The sequence below is a fragment of the Rhinolophus sinicus genome, linkage group LG06, assembly GCF_036562045.2.
Source record: "Rhinolophus sinicus isolate RSC01 linkage group LG06, ASM3656204v1, whole genome shotgun sequence".
Lineage (NCBI taxonomy): Eukaryota > Metazoa > Chordata > Mammalia > Chiroptera > Rhinolophidae > Rhinolophus > Rhinolophus sinicus.
The window spans coordinates 12900851-12920870 of record NC_133756.1 but is presented as its reverse complement, the minus strand read 5'-3'; the positions used below and the strand labels follow the sequence as shown (position 1 = coordinate 12920870).

At 38.8% G+C, this 20020-nt stretch overlaps 1 protein-coding gene across 1 annotated transcript in view; it reads right to left on the bottom strand.

The window, feature by feature from the left end:
* The window catches only part of ZMPSTE24 (zinc metallopeptidase STE24), a 32846-nt gene extending 13168 nt beyond the window's left edge, over nt 1-19678 (bottom strand). The window contains exons 1-7 of the mRNA XM_019737170.2: nt 19325-19678; nt 17339-17485; nt 12130-12216; nt 9565-9681; nt 9016-9168; nt 6936-7077; nt 1215-1399 (exon numbers count right to left, since the gene is read on the bottom strand). Of these exons, the coding sequence (XP_019592729.1) occupies nt 1215-1399; nt 6936-7077; nt 9016-9168; nt 9565-9681; nt 12130-12216; nt 17339-17485; nt 19325-19447 (954 nt within the window). The 5' untranslated portion in view covers nt 19448-19678. The remainder of the gene's footprint in view (nt 1-1214; nt 1400-6935; nt 7078-9015; nt 9169-9564; nt 9682-12129; nt 12217-17338; nt 17486-19324) is intronic.
* Nucleotides 19679-20020: the final 342 nt, after the last annotated feature.

The window sequence follows — 20020 nt, the reverse complement described above, 5'->3', positions numbered from 1 at the left end:
ACTCAGAATACATAAAATGAACTACAAAGTATTTTATATGTTTTTTTCCATTTAATCTTCATGACCCATCTCAACTAGGAGTGAGCTTGCCCCCAAGCCCCAACCCCAGGGATATCTGGCAATGTCTAAAGATTTTTGTTGTCACAATTGTTGGGGGTGGTGGTGGGGGGTTGATGCTGGCATCTAGTGGGAGAAGGCCAGGGATGCTGCTAAACATCCTATGATACACAAAATACCTGCCCACAACAATAAATTATCTGGCCCAAATGTCAACAGTGCTGAGATGAAAAACCCTGCTGGCATCACCTTTTAGTTAAGAACCAAAGATTTGGAGAGCTTAACTTACTTGCCCAGAGTTACACAGATCCAGAATCATCTCTGAATGACCAAAGCCAAAGGCGTATCATACATACAAATACTGGTGACTTTTCTGATTAAATTTGTATCGTTTCTTATCATTGTACCCTCTCCCCCATTTAGTCTTGGTACGTTAGATTTTGCTAATCAGCATCAGCTGACCTCATCCAGGAAACGATTCAGAAAAAGCTTTCTAAGACTCTTAGGTCAGATTTAAGAAATGTCTTTTCTTGTGCTCTCACTGTATCAAGTATACATATAGTACTGTGACTGTATGCCTGTCTCCCCTTTGAACTATAGGCTTCTTAAGAGCAAGGTTTGCCTCTTTAATTTTGTATTCCTAGTGTCAAGCAAAGTATCTCAGCATAGTGTATATGTTTCATAAATATTTGTTAAACAAACAAAAGAAAACTGACCAAATTACAGCTACTAAATGACAGAACCAGGATTCAAATCCACATCTCTCCATTACCAAAGCCTATAATTGCTATGTCTCAAAGAAGCTAAAAATTAGATGTTTATCTCCTCTATATCCTGCATGTGGAAATTCTTTGATCATAAACATGTGAAATATATATAAAGTCCCTGTTTTAATGATAACTTATAGTCATAGAATTTTCCTACCTTATGCTTCCAATTTTAGTGTGTACATTCTGGAAAAACTTGCAAGGTAATTAGCATGTAACAATAGTGATGATGTCTCCCAAATACCAGAATTATAAAGAGGCCATGGTATTTGCATTTGACAGTCTCCTTGAATTCAAAATTTATTACACAGAAATTGACGTTATTTTGAGTTGTCACAGGAACTTTTTATAAAAACTAAACCAGAGCCTCTTAGGAAAAGAAGAACTCACTTTAACTTTAGCTTTTATTTCTTCACTGTCCCCTTCTCCATCATTGCGGGGTTCCATGCCAGACTCCTCCTGGATGTCTTTGTTTAATACAGAATACTCTTCTAGTAGAGTGTCAAACAAAACTATTCGCTTGTTCTTGAAGAAGCCATAAAAATAGGCATTGCTGTGGGAAGAGCGTTTAGATCCTAAGGAAAAGACAGTTCAAAGCATGGAAAGTAATTAAAAAGTCTGGGGTCATTTGGAGAGACTCCTAGAAATTGAATCACTGGAAAGGACATTAACATTTTCAAATTGATTAATACCTGAGGAAAACTGTGTCAACATAAATCACCATCAACAGTGGAGACTGTTTACGTGCCGTCTTGCCAACAAATATTTACGCTCGTCACAGCTGTATAGCAATAAGTAAACAAGTAAAGCCTAAATATCCAGCAGTACTAGAATGATTAAATTATGGCAAAGCCATGAAATGGAATTTTAAGCAGCCCACAAAATTATGCTTTTGAAGACTTTTAACAAGATAGGAAAAAGATCACCAATATACTGAGAATATAAAACTTAATGCATATAAGGTTCCATTATTGTCATGAAAAAGATGTACATGTAAATAGAAAAGCATAAACACAAGCTTATTAAGAGAGATATCAAAATGTTGGTGTTTATCACTGGCTTCTAGAACTATGAATTTTTGGTCCTTCCTTTATACTTTCTTCTCTTTTCTAATGCTTACTTCTATACTTAGAAAAAAATTAAAGCTATTTTTCAAAAGTCTGGAAAAAATATACCTAAATGTTTAACAATGGCTAACAGTTGTTGATTTTTATTTTCTTCTTTATATATTTTTGTATTTTCTAAATGTTTTCCAGTGTGCAGTCAATTTAGTAGTTAAGAGTAGACTTTGGATTCAAATCTTGGCTCTGCCATGTATTAGTTGTGGAAATGTAAGAAACTTTCTTAATTGCTTTGGGCTTTATTTTCCTGTTTATGTTGCAAGACTAGTATCTACTTCATTGGACTGGATTAAGGATTACATGAAAAATTTTATGTAAATCAATTAGTAGACTGCCTGATCCATATAAACTATTACTATTACTTACGTGTTTTTTTAAAAAAAGAATAAAACATGTTTCTCTTGAGAATGTGAGATCTCTCACAGAAAATGTAAATTTTGGGGCCGGCCAGGGGGCTCAGGTGGTTAGAGCTCCGTGCTCCTAACTCTGAAGGCTGCCGGTTCAATTCCCACATGGGCCAGTGGGCTCTCAACCACAAGGTTGTCAGTTCAATTCCTCCAGTCCCGCAAGGGATGGTGGGCTCTGCCCCTTGCAACTAAGATTGCACACGGTACCTTGAGCTGAGCTGCCTCCCGAATGGCTCAGTTGGTTGGAGCGCATTCTCTCAACCACAAGGTTGCCAGTTCAATTCCTCAACTCCCGCAAGGGATGGTGGGCAGTGCACCCTGCAACTAAAATTGAACACAGCACCTTGAGCTGAGCTGCCGCTGAGCTCCCGGATGGCTCAGTTGGTTGGAATGCGTCCTCTCAACAACAAGGTTGCCGGTTCAACTCCCGCAAAGGGATGGTGGGCTGTGCCCCCTGCAACTAGAAAACGGCAACTCGACCTGGAGCTGAGTTGTGCCCTCCACAACTAAGATTGAAAGGACAACAACTTGACTTGGAAAAAAGAAGTCCTGGAAGTACACACTGTTCCCCAATAAAGTCCTGTTCCCCTTCCCCAATAAAATCTTTTAAAAAAAAAAAAATGTAAATTTTGTATCTACTCCTATTTCTAATGTAAAGCGTTTAGCCGTATATTTAGAATATTACATATTCTACATACGGGGTGCCAAAAAAATGTATACACATGACTTGTATTCATCATTTGTTATCAGTATGTATTAAGTATTACAATTTTAATATAGTTTTTTCCTTTCTTAAAATGTGTATACATTTTTTTGGCACCCTCTGTATATAACAATATATTTGGCAGTATGTTTAGAATATAGTAAGACTTTCATAAACAGTAGCTTTTATTTACTTATTTTATTTTTTTCACTTTTTGGTTTGGTTGCTTAGAAGTTAAGAGCCAAACTTGTGGTCCAATTTTGCCAAAAATTTAGGACTTTGGACTCTGGAAAACTGTGTATCATTCTGAGGTCTTACATTTCTAACTCATTTCTGTCTTCTCTGACTCTAATTTTTTAATTAAATTAAAAATATTTCTTAGAAGCTGCCTGAAGTTATTTGTGGAAGTAGACAGATTGTATGCATATAAATAAAATAAAATTAATGTCTCACTATCTCCCACTGGTTCAAGTATCTCAAAATGTGGCTTAAGGAACACCTATACCCAAATCACCTAGGGGTGCTTGTTATAAGTAGATACTAGAAACACGTATGAGGTCAGAATCTCTGGGAATGGAGCCCAGAAAACTGTTTTTTAACAAACACTGCAGGGAACTCTTACACATTAATCACTAAAGGTTAAGAGTCCCTGCATTAGACCATAAGCTTTTTGTATCCCTGTGCCTGGGACGCAGTATATATTCAATAATGCTTGTTTACTGAATGAATTAACTATACCACTTGAAGTATGAAGCAATGTATTTGAGAACTCTGAAAATCAAAATGTTCTGTGCAAATGTACTTGAAAGTCATTGCCATCTGTGTCTTCATCTTTTGTTTAGGATATTTGATTTTAATCAACCGCTCAGCAACATTTGCAACTGTTGACCTCTACCTCCTTGAGACGCTTTCTTTTCCTTTCTCAAGAGAAACACCATTTTCTCCTGTCTTTCTTCCTACCTCAATGGTCTCTCCTTCTCAGCTTCCTATGCCGGCTTTTCCTCCCCTGCTGACTTGGACCTGAGCCCCCTTCTCTTCTCTAAGTGCTCCCATCTATGGCATTAAACACCATCTATGTGCCAGATACTTCCATATCAATATTCTTGGCCCTGACGTCTCCCTAGAATGCCACTCATACATCCAGCTGCCTATGTGACATCTCCACATGGATGTCTATAGTGCATTTTTGTTGTTTACATTCTTCTGTGTGTTTTTTTTCCCTGCCCAGTATCGGAATCATCGGAACCTCCTTTCAGGGCATTCACACCACATAAGTCCTGTGAGAGACCGCTTCTCATCTGAGAAATCTACAAAGCCAGGTAGTATTTGCTTCCCCAGCATTTCTGAGCTAGCCCCATGCCCTGGTTCAGTCAGTTGGATGCACCCGCTGGGGACTCTGAATAGTCAGCTAATTAGCAAAGAAGCAGGGCAGTGAGGAACTAATTGCGCAGGTGCTAGTAGCAGGAATGTCAGGGGTGAAAACTGCTGAATTCAACAGGAGGAGGCCAACAGCAGTGTCCTCACCAGACTGGTTCTTCAGTGCGAGTCTGAGTTTCTTGCCACCCTATGGAACAGCCCATTTTCCAAGCTTGGTAAACTTAACTTTCCTGGTGATTCTGTGAGCTATCAAATGTTTCAATAAGTAATATTTTTTTCTGCTTTAATCAGCCACAGTTGGTTTCCATTGCCTGTTTGCAACAACTACTGCTTGCAGAACTCTAATGCAATGTCCAACAGGTATCTCAATATGCAACACATCCGACAGAACTTAATCCCTCACAAACCTGGTGTTCTCCTAGTTTTTTCCATCTCAGTAAACAACCATTTATCCAACTGCTCAGGTCAAAAATCTAGGTCGTTATCCTTCACGTCTCCCTTTCCCCCTTATTCCTTTACAAGTAATCTATTAGCAAAGTCCATCGACTCTGTCTCTAAAACTTATCCCCAATACACCTTCTCTCTATCGGTTACTACTGTCCCAGTCGAAGCCACTGTTCTCTCCTACCTGGACTGCAACAGACTCCTCACTGCTCTCCCTGCTTCTACTCCTGCTGCCCCTACAATCTATTCTCCATATAACAACCCAAAGTATTTTAAAAGTACAAAGCAGACCATGTCACTTTCCCACCTAAAACCTTCAATGGCTTTCCCCCCTGAACTTAAAATAAAATCCAAGCTCCTTTCCCTGACTTACAAAGGACTACGTGATCTGCCTCTTGCCTGTCTCAGGTTTCATGCCATAATACCCTTCTGCTACGTGGCAGCCACACTGGATTTTTTCCTGTTTCTTGAAGATGCAAAGCTCTGGAAGGTATTCCCATTGATCTCAGCATGGATGGCTTCTCCCTTCAGGTTTCAGCTTAAATTCATTTGCTCAGAGAGGTCTTGCTTGATGACCCAACCTAAAGTATCTACTTAGTCATTCTTCATCATATCACACTAGTTTAATTCTCTGCACAGCACTTGCTATCTGATATTTTTGAGAGCAGAAATCTTGGCTTCTCATTACAATATCCCTAGTAATTTACAAATCTGTATGTTCTTATTGTTAGTAACAGTATTCATTCACTTAGAGTATTTTTCAGGATTTTTACCATTATTAATAGAAAAAAACATACATTACAGATAAGTAAACTTCTGTTGCCCAAAGTCACACAGGTAACTACAATAGAGCTAGGATTCAAACTGAAGACTGCTGACTCCACAGCCTGACCTCTGAAAATCTACCTCTCCACCTACTCAAATCTTGATTTTCCATAAAGTCCCAACTCATGTTAAGCCCTCCAAAAAGCCTTCTCTATTTCACCTAAAATCATATAGCACTGGTGGTATGTATCACACATCTATCAATTACCTCTGTTGTCATATCATTAGCTGTCATTTCATGTGACCTGATTATAACTTAAATGATCAGCAACATAGGTTGTCTCCTCAGTAAAAGACCCTCAAAGACTGTTCTGCCTTACTGATTAGTGTTAGTAGTTTAATATTAACTAAGAGTAGCCATCTCAGAGGCTAAAGAAATAGCATGAATGGGCTTATTCTTCCACCATTTCCCATAGAAATGTTCCAGTTGTGCCTTTAGTTGGGCTGTATAACCTCAGAAGCCACCAAATGTGTGAGATTTCTATACTCTTCTAGTTTCTGTAGATTTTTTCTTTCCATTTGTGACCATCTCTGTTCTCCCCTGACCCTGCAGTTACATACTTCTCAGTTTCTACTCCTTCATCCAAAATAACTGCTTCTCACTGGTGATTTCTTAGGTTAGAGGAGAGGTGGGCAAACTATGGCTTGCAGGCCCAATCCAACCTGCCACTTATTTTTATAAATAAAGTTTTATTAGAACACAACCATGCTCATTTGTTTATGTATTATCTATGAGTGCTTTTGTACTATAATGGCAGAGTTCCACAATTGTGACAGAGAACATGTGGCCTGCAAAGCCTAAAATCTTTACTATCTATGCCTTTACAGAAAACATTTGCCAAACAGTGATTTAGAAGAAGCAAAACTGAAACCTAGAGGGGGGAAGTGATTTGTTCAAGCTCTCACAGCTGGTACGTGGCAGAGGCGGAACCAGTCTCACTCATTTACATGGAGTTTAATTTCCGGATTCTGAAAGTCATGGTACCATACAACATTTTTACTCCAGTACTTTGTAAGCCTCCTTGAGAGTGTAGTAGTCTTTTGTAAGCTAACAGATATTAGCTTAGCAGAGTATAAATAATCTGAAGCACCCAATGGTACTACAGATGTTGGTAATCTGCCGGTGAAATCAGAGTTCCCCAGAACACTGGAAGTGTTGTTAAAGTTTTAAGAATAATGTACTCAAATAATACAAACCACTTGAATAAAATCTTATTATCCCCAGGAGCCTTACCTTCAACAACATACACCTTAGTCAAAGGAAAGTCAATACTCTTTGCCATCACTTCAATTTCGTGTTTAAGCTTTCCCTCAGGCAGAGGTGTGAATTTGTCAAATAAAGGGGCAATATAATCAGCATAGATTGTGACAAGCACCTGAAAAGTAAATGTCAGAAGAATCTATGAATATGTTCTTAAAGAAAAACTACTCGTTATGCAGATTCAATTACATTAAAACAACTACTGTGTTTCCCTGAAAATAAGACCTAGCCGGACAATCAGCTCTAATGTATCTTTTGGAGCAAAAATTAACATAAGACGCAGTATATATATTATATTACATCTGGTATTATATTATATTATTATATATTATATATTATATTATATTATATTATATTATACCCAATCTTATATTAATTTTTGCTCTAAAAGACGCACTAGAGCTGATTGTCTGGTTAGGTCTTATTTTCGGGGAAACACAGTATGTGATCCCAGTCTTGAGAACAGGGGCCTTATCTAATTTGCTCTGATATTCCCAGCCCCAAATAGTACCAGATAGTAAGTGCTCAATCTATTTGATGAATTATATCAAAAGGAGTAGTCTATAGGTGGTAATAGTTGAAAAGTCAAATGGTCCATTCAAGACTATCTTGAGGATTTCTGATACTTCATTAGCCCATAAGAACTTGGAATTCTGCCTGTACGAGTAATCATGATAGATGTGAAGTCTCTGCTAAAAAGGAATTACTAGAGCCTGATTGTATACTGTTACTTGGTTAGTCTGTTAAAATTAACTACCTGCAGTTCACAACTGTACACTTTGGTTGAAACATCACTTTCTTAAGCATTTTTGGAGCATTTCCTCTGCTCTCTTTCCTCTCACTTCAATTTGTCATATGACAGATATTTGTAAATTCAACTTGCCCCACTTTCTGATCTTGATCCCACCAGAGGGAAGTGAAACACTGAGCACCATGGTGATTCATACTAAAACAAACCTCCTCATCAATAAAGAGATGATAGATAATATTTTCTGGAGGCTGTGAACAGACCATTTTGATTGTGTTGTAGTGTTTGCATTGTGAAGCAGTTTAGAATATGGGAAAGAGAAGAGTAAAATAAGATGTGAGGGAGGGAAAATGAGGGGGAGTGAGAGAAAAGGGAGGAAGAATAGAGATGGAAGGCGAGGTGACAGTGGGGGAGTAAAGGAGAAGGGAAAGCAGGAAGAAGGGGGGAAGGGAACAGAGAAGAAGGGGTAAAGAAGGAAGACAGGAAGAAGGGAAAGGCAGGGGAAGAAGGGCAGAGGACAAAAGGTGTTTATGCTTTCTTCTTCTTGTCCCTATTAAATCTATTCTCTTTAAAACATCCATGATTTTTAGCAAATGGAATTTGGTCAAGAGTCATTAAATTATCAAACTTTGTTACCTGTTCTGGTGGCAACTCACAAATCCATAGCCCAAAATTGCCCGACAACTAGGTCATTAAAAGTAACTTAACAGGCGGCCGGATGGCTCAGTTGGTCAGAGCGTGAGCTCTGAACAACAGGGTTGTTAGTTCGATTCCCACATGGGCCAGTGAGCTGCGCCCTCCACAACTAGATTGAAGATAATGAGCTACCGCTGATCTGCTGGAGGGGCAGCCGGCTCAATCGGTTACAGCACAAGCTCTCAACAAGGTTGCTCGTTCAATTCCCACATGGGATGGTGGGCTGTGCCCCCTGCAACTAAGATTGAAAACGGCAACTGGACTTCAAGCTGAGCTGCGCCCTCCACTAGATTGAAGGACAACGACTTGGAGCTGATGGGCCCTGGAGAGACACACTGTTCTCCAATATTCCCCCAAAAATTTTTTTTAAAAAAAGTAACTTAACAACTAGCTCCTAGGATCTGTAAGAGTCAACATAAGAAGAAAATCAATGGTCAGAGTCAACCCCTATTTCTATACTCAAAAGCAGAAACCAAGAGGGGAAATTAGGAGCTCCCATTTATATTTCATCTGCTTCAAAACAACTGTTTACATGCTAATGAAGATTAAATCACAGTTATTGCACCTAAGAACTTTTATAAAAGAAAATGAAACAAAGATTTTACTCACCAGAGAAACAACTAATGTGAACAGCCAGGCATAAATAAAAAAATAGTCACCACCGATTTTAATAATGTAAAGTAGAAGCGAAGACACAGGCAATAAAATGCACTGAGTCACAATAAATTTTTTGATTGCGTCTTTCATGAAGAACCCCAAAGTCTGAAAAAAGAAAACATCATCACAAGAAACTGAGAAACTGCTTTTTAAATAATAAATTAATACAAAGGAGACATTATTAAAGCAATTATAAAATTAAAAGGCAGTGAAACTATATTATTTGACACTAGGTAGCCTAAGACAATAAGTAAATGTCTTGGATTTTACAGTTTAAAATAAACTCATTTAAATGTTAATAACTGCAAAGCACTAGACAGCAGTGCTAGAAGAGTTTATGGCAGGACTTTAAACTACGATCTTTATCATATTTGCAGTTCCTGTTTTCTCAATTAGTTCATGCTCCAAAACAGCAAATTAGGTTTTAATTACTTCTAGCAGAGTACAAGAGCATAAAAGGTCTTCACATTTAAAAGAGAACATTTGCATACTCTATTATACCTGTTGATTGAAACCATGTTTTTCTTCTATCACAAAAGTATTATAAAGACTCCACGGCAAACCAGTCAATGCACTGAACAGTGTAGCCATCAGCAGAAACACCAAGGATTGAGTGATCTAAACACAAGAAGGAACAAAAAAATGGCAGTTTTTACAGTGTAATGTTAAGTCATTCTTGAATAAACCGACAAGTTACTGCTGAGTACTTAGCAGATCTCAGCCATATGCTTGATTCTATGGGTAATACATGGTCCGAAACATCATCTATGCCCTCAAAGTTTACTTGCTAGCGGAGGAGGCAATTCCTCTTTTATTACATAGGCACCGTATGAAAGTTACCTGAAGTCATATAGACAAACAGTTAAAAGATTTGAAAATAGACATTTGTTCATCTGTAGTCTTCTGAAACATCCCCCATTCTCCCTAGTTTATCAATATATACCACTGCAGAGCAATCTTAATAATCAATATAAAAAAATGATTATTCTGTTATCTTTAACAATTTTGGCTAATATACTAAAAACTCTCCTACTGATAGGTCTAAATATATAGGACATGGAAAAAATAATAAAACTAATATTTATTTACTACACTGTAATTGAAAATATTAGAAATATTGAGAATTAGTGTTTTATTTCATTGTAAAACTTTAAGAGTAGTTTGAACAATGCCTGCCTTCTCACTGTGTAACTTGTAATACAGAGAGGGCATCTTTTCTCTGCCTTGGTGAACTGTCATGCTCCTCTGAAAGGTTACATCAGCTTCTACATTTTACCCTTTGAGCTTTCAATGTCACGAAATATCTTCAAGAGGTCCTTGAACGTGAGGGTTTTTGCCAGTAACACTCCTGCTGGGACACTGTCATCCTTTTCATCATTACCACTTTCCTCTTTTATATCAGTAAGGTGACCTACACTAAGTGCCTCTGGTTGCATATGTAGAGTCTCTCTAACAGCAGCAGGCTTAGCATTCCCAGGATCAGCTATTTCTTCCATAACTCCATATACATTAGATTTGAATTTGACTTCCTGCGTTATTTTTCATTTCTTTGCTATACTTTGATGTTTGCTGGCCAATTCCCTTTCAGTTATCCATTTTTGTAAAATGCAATGTGGATATTTAGCTGGGAGACCAGAAGGCAACACAATGCACACTCTGAATAACTGAATGACAGATGTGCAGTGACAGATCACTGACAGACTTTGAAAAAAATGACGTGATTGGTCACTGAGGACAATGATCATTTATATTTGCACGTGATTTGTGGACTGAAGAGCTAGCAGGGAAATTTGTACTTAATGCAATAACTAACATGATATACTATGGTAACTGAAATTTGAAGCATGTTATTTAGGGACTCATATTATTTAACTAAACCATGGTAACTGAAATTTGTGTATACCAGAACTGTGCAAAGCAAGTTCCACTCAACCATTAAAGAAAATAAAGATCTATATAAAACAGACAGGAAGCGATCTCTAAAACAAACTTAAATGCAAAAATAATGTCTCAGAAAATTATACAAAATATGTCCCATTAAGGTAAGGAATATTTTTAATATGCATATGTATGTAGATTGTGTTCATTAATTCAACAAATATTTATGGAATACCTACTCTATGACTGGTATATTCTAGGCACTAGTGACACAGCAGTGAAGAAAATATATAAGGTCTCTGTCCCCTTAGAGCTTAAAATCATCAGGAAGATAAAAAGTAAACAAATAAACAAGATAACTGCAGATAGCAGTGAGTACCTTTATAAATAAAATAAAATAAGGTCATGTGCTTCACTGAAAAGTGACGGGGGCTCTATTTTAGATGGAGTGGTCAGGGAAGCCCTCTCTGAGAAAGTGATATTTAAGATGAGAACGGAATAAGGAGCCAGTCGTGATGATTATATGAAATCACCCTAAATCCTTTTTGAAACAATGCAGACTATGTATAATAAGTAAACTGCAATACCACATATGACAGGTCCGGAGACGGAGCCTGTATAGATACAGAGACATCACAGGAAGAAGAGGTCTTAAAAAGAATTTGGCTGCTTTAGAAAAAGGTATACAGAAAAGGGGCATAGGATGAATTGAATTAAAGCCCAAGGTACCTATACATGTAGTAGAAATCCATCATTTCACATAAGCAATGAGGAAGGAGGGACAAGACTTGGCGGTTTCTAAGGAAAAGTCAGGAAACAGTGTCTCAGCACCCATTATGGGTGGGAAGTCTCACGTTCAAGGCTTTGCCCAGTAACTGCAGTTCCTGGAAGAGTGGGTAGTCGACTCAAGCAGTTCAATGGAGAGTCTAAGAGATACACACTCTGTCTTTGTTGAAGTATCTGCTAAGTGTGTGTGGCACAGAATACCTGATTAGTGTGGGTTCAACAATATTCATGCTTTCTCTTTCATTGCACAGAATAGTTCCCAAGAAACAGCTGTCTAACCAGAGACTACATTACCGAGCTCCCTTGGATCTGAGACTAAATGACTGGTTCACCAATGACATGTGCATGCAAAGGTCAGGTATCACTTCAGAGCCAAGGGAGTTAAGAAGAGGGTATACATACCTCATACTCTGGTCCAAAGCCAGCATAGCCACAGAACCGACCAGAAAGTCTCCACAGATAAGGGATTCCTCCAAAGAGAAGAATAAGCTATAAAACAAAGCATACTTTGGTCACATTTGAGCAGTACCAGAAACTATCATCTAAGTGCATGTTATAAAGAAAAAAGGACCTATCTTATTTAGGATAAACTATGTATTTAGACAAATACAAACCAATTGAGCTTCTAAATTTAGACTGTTAAAACGTTTATGCCTGTACGTTTTATATGGATGAATTGTATAGTAGATGAATTACTATATATATCTCAATAAAGCTCTTTAAAGGAAAAAAAACTTTTGCCAAAAGACCGTAACGGAGGCTTTGTGAATCAGAAAGTAAGCTTAGAAAGGCTAAACAACTTGTCCAAATCCCACAGCTAATGAGTGATAGGAACCAGCTTTTCCTTGAAAAGAAAACAGCCCTCTCTAGTCAGGACAAAGTATCAGTGTCGGTGTGAGTGGAGAATCATGTCCACTTACCAAACTGGGGATAGAATGGGCTATCTGTGCCTTCTCCGGGTAAAGAAAAAAGGTGAGTCCTGAGGCCACAGTCAGGGCTTCATAACAATAGGCCCCTTCCTCGGCACACCCATTGTCTGGGGCAGATCAAGTGAACACAGATATTGACCAAATCACCAGGACATTCAAATGAGAAAGCAGCTCTTAAAATCTGAGAAGAATATATGCTTAAGAAATATGATTTCCCACAACAGATACTACATATGTAGAACTCGCTTTGTCAACAGGAATCAATTTGTTTCTTTCTGTGGAGCCTCAGAAATACAATGATCAACCACACTGCTTGGCTAGAAGCACACTATTCCCACCAGTTCAGACGTGGTGGTCTGGGGCACCATGGTGGTTTGGTGCTTTGGGGGTTTGGGGCACTACAATGCAGTTCATGGGTAGCCTCCCAATCTATTTTCCATTTTCATGTATGTATCCATGAATAATATAGTGGTTTACATGTTTCTTTAAGAATGTATATGATACCACATTGTACTTATCATTCTACAACCTGCTTTTTACACTCTCCCCTTTTGAAATCCATTCACAGTGAGTTTTAACTTTATTCGGTATCTGCTTGTTCTCTAAAGTGTTTATACCAAATTACACTCCCATCAGCAGTACCTGACTGTTCTTGCTTCCCCACAATCTCACCCACGCGGGGTGCTAGCCATCTTTTAGCGTTTTAGCAGTACGCTGGGTTAGTTAGCACGGGTCTCAAATGTGGTCCCTGGACAGCAGCGTCAACGTTACCTGAGAAAGTGTTAGAAATGCAAATTCTCAGGCTGCACTCCAGAACAACTGACTCGGATACTGGAAGTGGGGCCCAGCACTCTCCACGTAAATCTGACGTACACCCAAGTTTGAAAATCAATGTTTTAATAAATTGTTTTTATAAAGGCTCCCTTTGCTCTATGTCCAGCTATTTCCACTTTACTATAACTAACTCAAACTTGGATGTAAATTCCGTTTTCCCAAGAGAAATGCTTTGGCATCACTGTATGGTATAAGCTCCATTTGTTGACTTGGGATGGCATTTTTCATCCTATTCTCAATACTAATAAATTATGCAGAGTTAGGGATTTATAATGCTTTTGGTAAAAGGCGGCCACACCTATTATTAAAAGTCCAGCTTTTAAATAAGTACCAAGGGTAGCTTTAATATGAACTTTATGCATCTTTGCATTTGGCAACTGCTGTTGCAACCTTGTTTAGTGTACTTTGGGGAATGGAAAACAAAGCACAGTGAACAATAAAGTTTCTCTGTGTTGATAATCTCACCGAGCATGCTCCTGGAGATGTCTTACGAGAACTAGTGATCTCAACAAGATAAGTCCAATGCCTTTACATATATTATTTCACTAAAGTCTTGAAAAGCAGGCAGGGCAGGAGCACAGTCATCTCTATTTTATAGATGAGGCAACTGAAACTCAGAAAAGTTAAAGTAACTTGCCCAAAGAAACCCAATGACTAAGTAATTGCTATGTGCTGAGCACTGTACTAGTAAGTACTTCACTTACATTATCTTTCTCACTTAGTCCTTCCACAAACCATATGGTTTAATACCTCTCTACTTCTCATCTTAAAGAGGAGAAAAACGGGGCTCAAAGAGGCTAAATCGCTCATTCAGAAACAAGCAGAAATTGAAGTAATAACAATTTGAACTTTTCTACTCTGTTCTGCTCTATTCCCAGCCATTCCATTTCTTAAGAGAGCTCTTTATTGATGTCTATGAGGTATCAGGAAAGTCTGTCTCAGAGAGGCTGGACATTTCTCTCTGGGTGTTTTGTCACATTTGTGTGAACAGTGGCACCTGTGGTCACATAAGGCTTCTGCTTATGTTCCCTCAGGTAAAAAATACTGAAGTAAAAAACAAAAAAATCTAAATTAATTTTTGTACTTGGTGACAAAAGCATACAAACCTATTCATTTTAATCTACACAAAATGAAACTGTTTTCAAACAGAACAGGATTTCAAAGTAACACAAAATGTTTCCGATCTAATGGTAAATGTAACTACTAATTCCCTAAGGATAAATTTAGCACATTCATGTTGCACTCCTCGAATTTCAAGAATGGTATGTAATTTTAAAGACTCAGGAGAGCAGAGTTTGAAACCCAGCTCCCCCATTTATTAGTGTCACCTGGCTATTAAATGGGCAAGCCACTTAATTTCTCTGAGCCTTCGCTTTCTCACACATAAAAAGAGAATAATAATGCCCATACTTTCTATCTCAGAGCACTGTTGTAAACATCAAACAAAACAATAAAGATAAAAACAATACATGAAGTGAAAATATAATTACTATGATGATGATTGTTTCCAGCTTTCGCCCATCATACTGCTTCCAGCGTGAGCCACAGCACATTACAAAGCTCTCGTTCTCTATACGTATCCTCCCTGCCTCTAGCACGGCCTAGAACAAATTAAACCATTCCCATGGTCACTAACCTTAACAACCCAGCTATCACCCATCTTTTCTGGAATTATTTACTAACGACAACCAAGGAGACTGAAAATATTTTTCCTATCACTTTATAATGGCCCTGTCGGGGTAAGTCAAAGAACTTCAAAGAACCAAATATCAATGAGGAAAGATGACAGTGTCTAAATTTACCAGTTCTACTTCCATCTCTTCTCTGAAGGCTGATTTCCTACTTAGGCCCTGTTCCAACCAGAAAAATGCTTCAGACAAGTTAACAAAAGTCAAATATAATCCACAACAATGCTGTCTTTCCTGGCTCGGTTGGAAGGCATTAAGTTTTAATACTAATCTTCAATATCTCAGTAACTAAACTAGCTTGGACTAGTAAAAATTAAAAAATCAATATTGAAAAGACTAATTACTACTATCACTGTCTACCCCAAAAGCCAATGCAATTTTAGTTTTTAGATCATTTATTGATTTTTCTATAATAACAAGATTTAACTCTTCCAGAAGTTTTGCCATTTTCTATCATCGTGAGGAAAAGGGAGAGGTCTCTAACAACCTAGTTCTAACCACACTAGTCTTACTATTCCGTATTTGTCAAGGCAAATTTTGTGATTGGGTAGACAATTCTGTCATCATTTAACAAAGCTACCAACAGCCAGTTTCTTCTCATTAACTAATGAACCAAGGATGATAACCGATCTCAATTCTTTTCAATTTAGGAATATTTCTCTTAGTGGTACTGGGGGATCTTAACCAGTTCTAGAGGAATAGTGATGACCATCATGACCACGATGATAAACATAATAACAACCAACACTTATGGAGCACTTAGAATGGACAGGCACTGTCCTAAGCATCTTACATAGATTAGCTCATTTAATCCTCTCAACAACACTGTGAATAAGGAACTATTATCACCATACAATTTGAATGGATGAGAAAACTGAGGCACAGAAGTGTTGAGGGACTTGCGGAGGTCACACAGAGCTGGTATGGTAGACCTGAGATTCAAACTCAAGCCACCTGAGTTCAGAGTCAGCTCTTAACCTTTACCCCATGCACTTCCAATTGTTCCTGGGGATGGCAGACCAAGAATTGGTTTTAGGGGATACAAAAAATCTTAACTCATTTTATGTATAAAGCACAGATATACATACAGTATAGAAACAGATATACAGTGTATCTGTGGTATTAAAATTTCATGGAAGGGCGATTAGGAAAAAATGTCTAAAAAGGTATATGGTCAGGGGTCTGGGGAAAGTATGCAAAAAAGACCGAGAAACATTGCTCTACACTATAGAGGCTCTGTTCTTTTAGCATGGGGGTAAGACTGGCCCTGTTTTGCTAAGTAAAAATGATCTGTCACTCATTGTTTCATTCAATAAATATGAATTATGTGCTTACTATATGCCAGGCATTAGGTATAAAATGATGAACAAGACTTTAAAGCATTTTCTTTAAGGAACTACCAGTCTGTCGACTAAACAGGCAAATTCAATACAATGTGGTAAGTACTCCGATAGGAACAATGATGGAATGCTGCATCATGCAGACTTGACGTTTCAAATGGTTTCTTAGAAGAGATGATGTCTCAGCTGGATCCTGATGGAACAGCAGGGATTAATTAGCCTCCAGTGGAGTTGAAGAGGGAGTGGAAGGGCACCCCAGGCAAAGATACCAGCACGTGAAAAGACTCAAAGTCGTAAGAAACCAAGTTGGGTATGAGATGGGAAATAAAGAAGGGGAAAGAATTTAGGGGAAGGAATCAAAAGACAAGGCTCAAGTAAGCAATGGCCCCGTCAAGAGGGACCTCATAAACCATGCCAAGAAATCTGGACTTCACCCTGAAGGAAACAGCGAGCCAGGGAAAGGTTTTATGTAGGAGAATGACATGATCAAAATTATTCTTCAGAATTCCTTTGGCTGCCATGTGGAAAGAGGTTGTAGGCAGGAAGACAAGTAAGGGCTGCTATAAGCTTAACAACGTAAGGTTCTTTTTCACACCTGGCCTCAGGATGACTGTTACCATATTCCATAATTTTCAACTGACTAAACAGTTATGTTTCTACCTCTTTTGCTCCACACCCATTACTATCAATAACAAAAGTTAGGAAAGCATTCTGGGATTTGTATATATGGTACCTTATTTTGTGGCACAAAAAGGAAAACAAACATTACAAAGTATTAAACAATTTGACAGAGTGTCTCGTCAGAAAGTAAAGTACTCACAGTGCCTTCAATTTCTGAATAGAGTCCTGACCAGAAGCTGAAGGTACTTTTATCCAGCTGATAAAGTCGAGATTTCTCAAATGTTTCTGAATCCATGATCTGTCCTAACTCCAGTGGTACATGAGTTGTTGTTTTATATATCTGTCTCTGAAATATTTTGAAGAAAATGCTTTAATGAAAGAGTCAAACCCACTCATTATTTATTACAAGTCATTTATGATTAAACATCGAATGGTTTACAACATTAACTTGTCACTTAAGCCTGTTGAATTTGCATTATACATACAAATATACAAATATTGCATTTGATCAAGTACACTGTCTACCAAAACAACTGATGCAGGAAAGTAAAAGCAGAACAAGAGAATCTGAGGCTAGCAGACTAGGTAAAATTAAAAGTAGGATTGTCATCACACTTCAGTTTGCATAAACTGAAAGTAAACCAACATTGTAACATCACAAACAATACCACTCATTCCAGGTATAACATACATCCCATAATAAAGAAAACTTCATGGAGAGAAGAAGGAAGCAAATATGCTAACCATGAATATTAACAGATATTTTGGCTAATTATTAAATTTGACCCTAAAAGGCAAATTAAGGGAAATTTGAGGAATGACAGATGGAAACATATCAGATCTTTGAGAAAGATAAATTTTCTCATTATACCAAATTCTAAAAGATAATTTCTGCCCATGCAACATAATACAGGGAATAAATACCAAATAACATAATGGACATCATTTTCTGCAATAGTTTTATGACAAATGACTTCTCTATTGTTGTGCATCTTACCAAACCCTCAATAAAAGGTATTACATTAAAGCATAACTCAGTAAAGAAGACAATGTAGGAAAGTAGTTACTGTAACTAGTCTTATTATTAAAGTAAGACAGATAGATGCCCAATACCCCACCCCCAATTTAGACACTACATATTATGTTTACTTTATGAAAGTATCTTCTGTAAGCCTACAAAGAGCTACGTCTGAGATTGCTGTGCTACACAGCTTAACATCTCTTCGGATACCCTGGACTAAAAGAAGAGATCAAGATATAACCCAGACATTGACAGATATAAAAAAATTTTAAATTTCAATTTAAAGATTCATGCAGAATGTAAACTGAGAGAAGAAACTTTCAGAGGAAAAAGATTGCAATGCTCAAGAAAGAGTTGCAGCAGTTAAAAAGAGGAAGGTCTTCATAACCATCACGGTTGACATAATTCAGAAACAACACGGAAGAACGTACAGCGGTAAGAAATTGCAATAAAGCAATCAATTAAACTTAAAATCTATCTCATTTAAAAGGTCAGTTCTCTAATTCATCAAGATGTTAATTCTAGGGAACTCTTATTAAGTAACTTTCAATTTCTACTTTACTGTTTTAATTGTTTAACTAAAAATAATAAAACTGTTCTTAAGAAAAACAAGAACATATTGCTCTTTGGGCAAAAATAATATACTGTATACTTCTTTTTTTTTTTTTTTTTTAAGGAAAAAGAGTTCAGATCCTTGGAAGGATTGAGAAGTCTTTATTTTCAGAAAATGGTTTCCTCAGCCTGTGGTTGAGCATGATTACACAACTGTCATGGAGAAGTTGTGATTCTAAAATATAAGCATCTTCCTTTTGAAGGCTTATCAGTCACTGCCAAAGATAAAGAAGGCAAGTCTGGATCCGAGGATCTTAAGCTGTGGAGCAGGCACAAGAGCTAAAGCCTGACAAGGCGGCAGCCCTGCTTTCCCTTTCACTAGGCCCTAACCGGCCTGGGTCCCACGATCACATTGCTGAAAACGTCCCTGAGGCACCAGAACCTCTCAAGGCCAATCCCGCCATCAGGCCAAGTTAGGAGGCTCAGTAGGGACCCAGAGGGTCAAGGCTGGTGCTGGGTCCACAACATTCATCCTGGAACTTGGGGTCGAGACTGAGGCTCGCCTAAGGGCTGGCCAGGTGTCGGGGTTAAATGGGTCCTTTCTAGGCTCACCTGCCGCTGTGCTAGGAAGGTCTCCCAGAGATACACTGTCCAGGAGAAGAGCAGCACGGCCCCAAAGATACGCTTCTCGGCCGGCATCTCCCATATCGGGTCCAGAGACGCCCACATCCCCATGGCCACCTGGTTCCGCCGGCTCCTTCAGCGTGCACCGGTGCCACACCAACACAGTCCCCTCAGAGCGTCCTGGCAGTGTCACAGCGATATCCGTCCCTTCCGAGAACCCCTGCATTGACACCCGCCTCCATCCCACGCACTCCACGCAGCCGGCAGTGTTACACAAACACTCTTCCCCGTGCCGACGCCCCCTAGGGTCGCCTAAATTTTTGCCGGAAAAGGACCAGTCCCGCCTTCCTTACTTCCGGCCTGAGGAAGGCGGGAGTCCTGATGCCAAGTTCCGGCCTCCGCCAGCCCCAGCTCCGGCGCGGGACCTGATCACGCTGAGCTGCGTTGCACCACCATTCTTCCCTTCCCCCTCCACGTCAAGTTCCTGCGGAGGGTTCCGGCTTGCCTTCTGAGCCCAGCAGCGCGCAGAGCACTCCGCTTGATGGCTTCCAGCGCCGCGTTTGCATCTCTTCGCTTCTGGGCTTGCCTGGCTGGGCGGCGGCCTGTGCCGTACTTTCCCTGGCCAGGACAAGTCCACTGGTAGTTGGGACTGAGCGGGAACTGAGGCAGAGTGGGCTGGGAAAA